We start from the raw sequence: 9,025 nt of genomic DNA on the forward strand, positions 1-9,025 counted from the left end.
GCTGCTTCTTGTCCTGGAAGAACTGAATGAACTCATCCCGGACCTGCAACGAAGCATCAACTTTCACAAACCCTCATCCTCCCTTCCCCACCTTCTTCGCCGGCCACTCTGTGTTGACTTGATTTTCTTCCCTTGTCCGTCATCCACAACACATCCTCCCTCCTCTAGCTACCTGAAGAGGATACCGAGCTCGCAGATGCCATGGACCACCTCCTGCTCCCTGCCCTCACGGGTGACTCCCAGCTCCTACCAGGCACAGCAGCACCAGAAGTCGAGCCAGCTCCTACGAAGATACCTCCGCCTCGCAGAGCAGGGGAGAGGAAGAAAGGCTGCGGAGGTCTAGGTGAGACAGCGAGACAGCGAGCACAAAACAGCAGCAGAGTAGAACAAGATCAGCGGGAGATAAGATAAGGAGGAGAGAGATGTGGTGAGGTGAGGTGAGGTAAGGTGAGGTGAGGTGAGGAGGAAAGGAGGAAAGGAGAGGAGGAGGGGTGAGGAGGAGAGAGAAGTATCACCGTCTTTCCCTTGTGTGATTGCAGGCAGAAAGCACGAAGAGGAAGTCCAACGCTTCCTGCTCGCCGGGAGGATCAGCAGACCGCATGGAGGACTGTTCCAACAAACCCGACTGCCGCATCGAGACAGATGAGAATGCCGATGTTCTGAGAGAGAAAACGCGCCCATGAGCAGGAGAGATCCTGTTAAGAGGAAAAAAAGGATAGAGGGGAGAGGGAAAGCATGTTGGGGGCGGGGGGCGGGGGGCGGTGGGGGGGGGAGTGGAGGAGGAACCAACACAAGGAAATAATGAGCATGGATCACCTTGCAACCAGTGGTATCAGAACCAGGAGCGCATTTCTGCGCATGGTCTGCATGTCAAAAGCTCTAAATCATGGTGTCAGATAAAAGCAATCATCATTCCATCTCCGGCTTTTCCAGCACGGCAATATTTTCCTAATGCGCTTTGAGTCTAGGACTTTGCCCTGGCTCTCCCGCTCATCAGCTCTCTCGCTTCTGGTCGCTGCTTCATGTCTGAGCTCTTCCTCTAGCATCTTCTCTTCTTCTCTTCAGTCGTCTGCATCATCCTCCACTTCTCCCCTCCCACTCCCTTCCATCGTCCCATCCCAGCGCTGTTCCCCAGGCATGGCGGCCGCCTCCTAAAACCTCCTATTTGGCGGGGGAGAAGACATTTGAGGGTATGACATCAATAGTAATTGTATCATTTTCAAATTTAATACATATTTTTCAAGATTTTTTCAACACCTATCCTGTAATTGTTGACGTAGGGAACTTCGATACTTCAAGTTCCGAAGTATGATTCGGCCGGGCCGGCGCCGCACCGTCCGACCGTAATCCCCGGCGGGCCCGCCCCGGGGCCGGCGGAACTTGCCACTAGTCACGGCACTGCTAGTACGCCGGGGCCCCGGGCCGGGTGCCCTGGTCCGATCACCGAGCCTGTCTTGCTAAGGTCCTCTCATCAGTGCCGCAGTGCGACCACGGTCTCAGCGGTACGGTCACCGCCGTTGGCCGCGCACGGCACTGTCGCCGGATTACTAGTTATCATGCGGCCGCCGCAGCCGGGCATGATGGCTTGGCCGCTGAACTGAGGCTTGCCAACTTGACTCACTATGAAAAAAATGGTTCAGTACCGGGTGGGTCACGCATCACTGAGCGTGACATGCCATGATGATGATGGCATACAGGCTGTTACCGTGACGGTCGGACGGTGACACGCGGCCTCGCGGCGGCCGGCCCGGGCGGGCGGGCCTGAGTCACCGGGGGCCGCCGCCGGCAGTGGATCGGCCCCCGACCGTCACGACCGACTCGGACCGGGACTCTCCGCCGCCGGGCCCCCCGGCCGGGGCGCGGCCCGACCGGCCGCGGCGGCGCCGCGTCCGCCGCCGCGATCGGCATCATCGGGCCGCATTGCGTGGGCCTCTCATCATCATCAGTCACGGTGGCATTCATGTGAGTCAGTGTGCCGCTGTGCCGCGCCAGGCGGCGGAGCAATGCCACTCTGACCCGGTGATGATGAGAGGCCCCGGCGCCACGGCACGGCGGCGGCCACCGGCCGCGGCCGGGGGCCGCGCCGCCGGGCGGGCCGGGGTCGGTGGCTGAGTGGCACACAGCGTTGACATTTTGATTTGTCTGTTTTGGGCTGTATGCTTTCCCGTGGGGGGGTTGTTCTGCTTTCTAGGTAGATTTGGGGGTGGCGTGTTTGAGAATCTGAAATAGGGTTCGAATTCAGCTTTATAATTCTCATTTTGTTTTCCAATAAGATATTTTAGACTGTATTGTGTAATGGTTGAGTATAAACAGAGAAGTAGGGCTACACCCCACAAGTTACAGTCAGATCGTGGGGTAGTCTACCAACTTAGTTGTAAAGCCTTCTTGTGGTACAAATTTATAAACAAGTTTGAAACTCCCCCTACACGCCATGAGCCTCCCCTTGCACGGGGCACGTCGCACCGCTCTGTACTGCCCTAACGATGGCTCGCAAACAGCAAGCCCGCGGCAGCGTGTGCAGATGTCAGATGTTCACCGAACATACTCATGGGAAATTCCTGAGGTGTAGAGATGATGATCCTTGAGGAGTGCTTGGTAGAGCTCGTGAATCTCACGAAAAATCGTTTGGTAAGCGAAGAGCATGAATAATACAAGTGAAAACACCATCACAGGGTTACATTGCAATCGAAACCAAAGCGTAAAATACCCTAAGCTATCTGTGATGCATGACAGGGAAACTGAGTTGGAGTAAATGGATGGAGGTTACACACAAGACGACAGGGAATCATCATCAGATGGTGACTGGATTGTTCAAAAGCTGTACGGTCACCTGTGAGCTCAAGAACACATATCTGCACGACTATGTCTGATAGTCTCGCAAGAAGATGCCAATAAATAATGCACGGTGCATTTTAGCAGTGAGCTGCTCGACTGCTTGAAACAACCATGATCCGCAGTGCTGTCGAATGATGTCGGACAAGCAAGTCCCGTGGTTCGTGAAGGATTCTTCATCTGATTTTCAAGGACGTGTTTGAACGATGAAACATTTTGCAAATCACCAAGGCCTAGGTCATTTCATCACATGATGCATCATGTGAATATTACTGGTGTGAACTTGCATCGGATTTTGTTCATCAATGAGCCGCTGCCAAGCAGATGATCTCAACGCAAACATGAGCACTTTTGAAGATGCCAATATTCCAGGCCGTAGAGCATGTATGATGTGGCCACATGTCACATGCTTCTTGGTTCACATAGATACACCTTCGCAAGGCAAAAGATGGAACGTGTTCTTGATTACAAGGAGGTCGGTTGTGCTTTTACCCTGATTGAAACTCTTCTAATAAAGATGTGATACCCTGGATGTGGAATTCTATTTATTGATTCACAGCGTTTGTGATCCTTTTACAATCACCGAGTGCTTGTTCTGTTGAACAAGGCACTCCTCTGTAGTGCCACATGCGACAAGAACTCTACAACTGCACGGCAGCATTGCGAACCGTCAAAACAAGGCAGGATTGATTCGAAGAACATCTCATTTATTTTTATTGATGCTCAAATTTATCTGCACATTGTTTCATTTCTGACTAGGTTTCTGAAGCGTTGTGGAAACATCATGACTGAGGAAGAAATCCAAGTGCAGAAAAATCATCCTACGTCATGAAACATGGAAATGCAATGGTCAATGCACTTGATCATGGATATAGTGATTCATGATCAACAACAATTCTCTACAGTAATCTATGCGAGCAGGTGAAGTCATCCTTTTTGCAAACGTCTCTTCATGCACCGTTGAACGGTTGAGTGCGTGTGAGCCTGTCCTCTGTAGAAAAGTGAAGTGCATGAATCCTGACCGTAAGACTAGAAGAATTGAAAGTGAGCGATGACATGAGAACATATTGTTAGACAGAAAAGTCGCTCAAGGTACAGTTGAATACAAATTTCTCACAAATCATGCATTTGTGCGCAACGTGCAACGCACTGCAATTTGAAAGAAGGGTCAATCAGAGTTGATTCTGTTCAATGGTGTATCCATTATTAGTTCCTTACCTGTTCATAAAAATGTCATCATGTCTTCGAAGCATATTTGCAAGTACACTCGCGGATTGTATGAACCAAGGGCACATATTACATTACACGCTGGATGATTCAAACCTTGGCCCAACCTGCAGAGTTGAGAAAGAAGCTCGATCATCTCTTACAGATGTGATATGAGATCTTCATCTCATTCCTATCTCAGTTGGGTTGGATTCGAAGTCTCTCAATATCAAGGTTCATCCTCGCGAGTCAGGAAGGCACCATTTCATCGCCTCTTGCTCGTCCAGGGAGAGGGGGCTTGGGGAATGAGAAAAGGGGGCTACCCCCCACCCCCTATTACACAGTTTCAAATCCTTTCAAAGGTGGGTGGTTGAGGGTGCTCCATGCCTACCCCACCCCCCAACAACAGTCAAATGGAGGGGTTCTCGGAAGTCGAAGTTCCGACCAGTTTGGCCCTCATTTTGTACCATGTAAGAGCTGCAATTTTAAGTTGGTACCACAGATACTCCTAAAATGCGTACTTTTACATTGGTTTGGCGTGGTGAGGTGTCCACGCCACCAAATTCAAATCACCCTACCTCTCTTTGGCCCTGCACAGCAACGATTTTCATGAGAGCGACTACCCTCCCACATGACTTCTCAAAGGAGGGTACTCCCAATTGGCATGGAATGAAGGGACCCCTCAGGTCCTTCGAAAAAAAAAAAATATTGCCAATTTTTCCTATGAGCGCCCGGCCGGAAAAGCAACGCTATGCTGGCCGCCGTGCCCAGGCTCACTGACTCCCGGCGCCGCGCGGCCTTGAGGCTAATTTAGGCCGCAGTAGGGCCTCACTGACCGCTCGCCGAGCCGCTCGGAAACCAGAAGAATCTCATCAACTCTTCCATATCATTGCAATCAAGAGGAGGAGCTTGAAAACATGTTTGACGTAGTAATGCAAAATGTATATTTGGATCTGCAAACAAACATCTGACAAAGGGACGTTGACTGAACCCTGAACCAAAAGCAGCTCCAAATGTTATGGTCGGCTGATAAGCCAGGGGGACTTCCGACATGTTTATAGCCTCGGAATCCTACACATGATTCCTGGGGATTCCTGGCACAGCGATCGGACGGGCAGAGGAAGGAGAAATCTGAATATGATCAGCCCAGTGGTCGGGGGGCATGATGTTTGAATTGCAGATCCGACCTCTGGCGGCCCGCGTGTAAAGGCGTGTAGCCGAAAAACAACCTTTTCAAAAATGAAAATGAGCAGGTTCATTGATAAACAACTCATGTAAGAATAAAACAGCTTCCAGGATTCATGCAAACATATCAAGATTTCAAGCTTGTTCAAACCTAACAGTACAAATTTTCAACGGCAAACAGTACAAATTTTCAACGGCAACGGCGGATGAAAAACCGAGGGCCCAAAGACCCCTTTCGAAACTTTGAAAACACCAAAGGACGGGCATTCGAAACTGATACCATGGAACGGTGCCATGCTGAGCCTCCGAGTCGGCCTCACCGTTACGGTAGGCTGTTTCCGACGACGTGCCGCAGTCACTGTGCGGCTCGCCGTTTGGCACTCGTCACGTACCGTGATCTTTAACTTAACGGAAGTTCAACTTGTTGAGTAAAGCCTGTTTCGAGTCGTGCCTGAGTCTGCACTGGAATGGCATGACAGTGACAGTGCCGATTCCTGATTCTGGCAACCGTAGCACCGGGCTCCACAACTCTTTGGCCGGGCGGACGGCCCACGGTGCCTCCCGGAGTCACAGTGCCGGGAGGCGCGCGGCACGGCGGCACCGGCGGCACCGGCGCCCGTGCCCGGGCCCGGCCGCGGCTCAGGCTCGCCTCGGAGCCCGAAAATCTGATTTTAGCTGTCAGTTTATTACATTGCTACGATCTTAAAACTAGTCAAACTCTACCATTCCTCTACTACAGTAAAAATAGTGATCGTCATTTGTACGAACATTCCTTCACAAAAATACTATTTAGTTTCTATAAACATATATAGAAAATTTAGAGTTTTAATTTTCAAAGGATACAACCCTCAGCCCCCTGTTCCTCCTCTGGTCTTCCCACCCCACCCCTACCCAGCCATACTCCCCATATTCACCCGGGCTTATACCCACCCCTGTATCTCCCAACTGGCCGTACCCTACCCTCCATTTGACCAACCAATTCCGAATATTGTACCCGTGTATTCCCCACATTTTCTCATGCACCTGTTTGCCTGACGTACTACCCCTACCCCCTGTGTTCAAGGACCCCTACCTTTAAACTCGAGTGATCCGCTGTGTTACCACCCGTATTTGCCACCCTCTAGCGCCTCCTTCATTGTCCCCCCACCCCTCACCCCTAATTTCTCGGGATTTCTACCTAAGTTGACGGGGTCCTGAAGCAACGATGCCCTCCTCCACCCCTGCTTTAACACCCCCTTACCCCCACCCCCCATATTTAGACTCAGTCGTGGCATCCGACTGTTAGTTGGCGGAGGGGGTGCGCAGGGCGGTTGACAGGGGTAGGGACAAAAGTTTTGCATGGGGTGGAACATAGCATGTTCGGTGTTTGGACCATATAGTGGTGGGTAGATTCGAGTATAGACAAGGGGTACTTTATGGTTGGCTGCACAAGTCTAGGGGTGGGTATGATTCCCTGAGGGGGTCCAGGTAGAGGCTACCAGGGGTTGGTACAGGTAAGAACGAAGGCGATCGAAAGACAGGGAGGGGTACATTTTGTATAATTGGGGGGTAGGGTAGTCTGGTGTTGGACGGAAATGCAGTGAATATCGGACAACAGGGGAAGGGGAAGGAGAGGAGAGAGGAACCGGGGAGGTGGGGCGGAGAAAGCCAGGGAGAAACAGAACAAGTTGCAGATAGAGAAGGCTGAGAAGCTTCTGTTTGTGTGAGTTCTGATGAGAGCAAGAGTGATGAGGGAGGAAACGATGTTTCTTGTTTGAGGCGCCATGATATAGCCCCGGCCGCTTCTCTGATGTTTCAGTTTATGAAGTAACTGTCTTTGTTAAATGCACAGATACAAGATAAGATGCAGAAGTAATCAGTTGTTTTGCAGAAAACAGGGAAAGGATTTAACAATCTCGTACCAGGGCTAGATGAATTCCTCTTATTACACGGGTATTCCTCATCAGCAATAGTATCTCGTGGCTGCTCGAGGTCATGGGTGTTGTCATTCGGCTGTAAGAACCTGTTGGAATCTCGACACGACTTGAGCGTCATGCGTTAAGGCGCTCAAGTCATGTTTTGATGGCATCTTAGCGAGGGTGCAAATTCAATCGTTCGCAATGCACGGATTCTAGAGTAGACGTTACATGCTAAGTTAGAACGTGGGTAATCGGTCACGTTTGATTTGAAACCCTCAGATGAAATATGAATTCAGTATTTTGATTCGAAGAATATTGAATGTGATGGGTTGATATGTAGAATGTGTACAGTAAGGACACTCTACTTGGACAGAGCATGTAGGTGTGAATGAAATTTTCCAATCTCAAAGTAGACTGTTTGGAAGCTCAAACATAGTTGTCAATATGGATATTTGTATGCACTGAGATCAAACCAACCTATCATCAATTCGATCTAACTTCTCGAGCAGATTTGCAAACGGTGCATTTTGTGTTTCTGAACGAGTGAAGGAGAAAATAACGATCTGAACTTTGTCTGGGGCAACAAGTTTTTCAAAAAGTTTTTCAAAACGTTATTCGCGTCTGTTGATGCGATAGGGGACAATTACATCAAAATTATTCAAAAAAGGCGTTGCCATGAGCTCCACTTCGTCTCCGGTTGGCCCAACCCCGATGGAGATTCGGGGTGAGCGGTTTGCTGTCTCCTTCTCCTTCTCCTCTTTTTCTCCCTTCTCCTCCCTCTTTCCTCCCTCCTGATCCCCTCTCCTCTTTCCTCTTCTCCATCCTCCTCCTCCTCCTCCCTCCTCTTCCTCTCTGATCGCAGTAACTTTCAGACGATTCTAAGACTCCCACGCACCATCTCTCGTTCAATGTAAGTCAGCTTGTGGGGGAAAGCCTCGCCAGGGTGACCGTGACCCTCGTCCAGGGTGGCGAAGATAGGGACAACTCTCCAGCTCCTAACAGAGCTGACGGTGAGCCAGCGCACGGAAAGAGATCGGAGGGAGCGTCAGCCAGTACACGTCCGGACGAGGTTGAGGTGGACGTGGGAGCTTCGGAAAGGAAGAAAGAGGAGCGAGGAGCGGACAGGTTCTACGTCGGGTATTGGAATGATCCTCTCTGCTCCTAGAACACACTGATACCTTGGCAGAGGGTATGCCGTTGGCGGGAGCAAGGAGAACCGGGAAAGGCTGTCGGTCAGCAAGCACTGCTGGGTCCTCGTGTTGCTGACTGCTGGGCAGCTGCTGGACTCTCCTCTCTTCCGAGCTGTGGGCAACGCGGACGCGGATGCAGTGGACGATCTCTACAAGAAAGGTGACGAGCGACGGTCAAGGCAGCCAGACATTGAGCCTCCTCCCCTCGCAGACCCGCATCAGATCCTCAAGACATACGACTGGGGCTGGTCCATCAGCCACTTCGCGGCTGCTACTGGAATGGTGAGCTGGGCAGCTGCTGGGCCCCGCCCCACCTGCTCGCTGAGTCAGCTTGACGCGCGGTGAATGCGATGTTGCAGTACGAGATCCTAGAGTGGACGGCCGAGAGGAGGGAGACGAAGGAGCTTCTCACGAGGTTCCGCTGCCGCTGCCCTCCTCCTCATCCTTTCGTAACTTTCGCGCAGGGTCAACGACTGCGGGCTAACCCCAATGCACTATGCTGCTGCTAACGGACAAGTGTGATTCATCCTCTCCACTTCAGCTCCCTCCCTCTCTCTCTCCCTCCCTCCCTTCCTGAATGACTAGGGTGGCCAAAAGACCGTGTGGTAAGGAGGAACAGTGAATACAGGGCAAGGTGCGATGATATGCGACCAGAACTGTGTAGTACAAACGACATGTGTTATCGCGACGACGGTGATCATGATAATCATGATT

At 51.2% G+C, this 9,025-nt stretch overlaps 2 protein-coding genes across 2 annotated transcripts in view; one reads left to right on the forward strand and one right to left on the reverse strand.

The window, feature by feature from the left end:
• Position 1: 1 nt before the first annotated feature.
• On the reverse strand, positions 2 to 634 carry GUITHDRAFT_118396 (hypothetical protein; the record flags this gene model as incomplete). Its single annotated transcript, XM_005822298.1, has 5 exons — positions 2 to 43; positions 92 to 131; positions 173 to 246; positions 296 to 329; positions 516 to 634. Coding segments are annotated over 5 exons (309 nt in total), but the record flags the coding sequence as incomplete, so codon positions are not given.
• A 6,996-nt stretch (positions 635 to 7,630) lies between these two features.
• Positions 7,631 to 9,025, forward strand: part of GUITHDRAFT_165977 (hypothetical protein) — a 3,170-nt gene continuing 1,775 nt past the window's right edge. The window contains exons 1-7 of the mRNA XM_005822299.1: positions 7,631 to 7,845; positions 7,994 to 8,031; positions 8,086 to 8,258; positions 8,308 to 8,353; positions 8,399 to 8,593; positions 8,671 to 8,726; positions 8,776 to 8,827. Of these exons, the coding sequence (XP_005822356.1) occupies positions 7,797 to 7,845; positions 7,994 to 8,031; positions 8,086 to 8,258; positions 8,308 to 8,353; positions 8,399 to 8,593; positions 8,671 to 8,726; positions 8,776 to 8,827 (609 nt within the window). The 5' untranslated portion in view covers positions 7,631 to 7,796. The remainder of the gene's footprint in view (positions 7,846 to 7,993; positions 8,032 to 8,085; positions 8,259 to 8,307; positions 8,354 to 8,398; positions 8,594 to 8,670; positions 8,727 to 8,775; positions 8,828 to 9,025) is intronic.

The sequence above is a fragment of the Guillardia theta genome (assembly GCF_000315625.1).
Source record: "Guillardia theta CCMP2712 unplaced genomic scaffold GUITHscaffold_127, whole genome shotgun sequence".
Lineage (NCBI taxonomy): Eukaryota > Cryptophyceae > Pyrenomonadales > Geminigeraceae > Guillardia > Guillardia theta.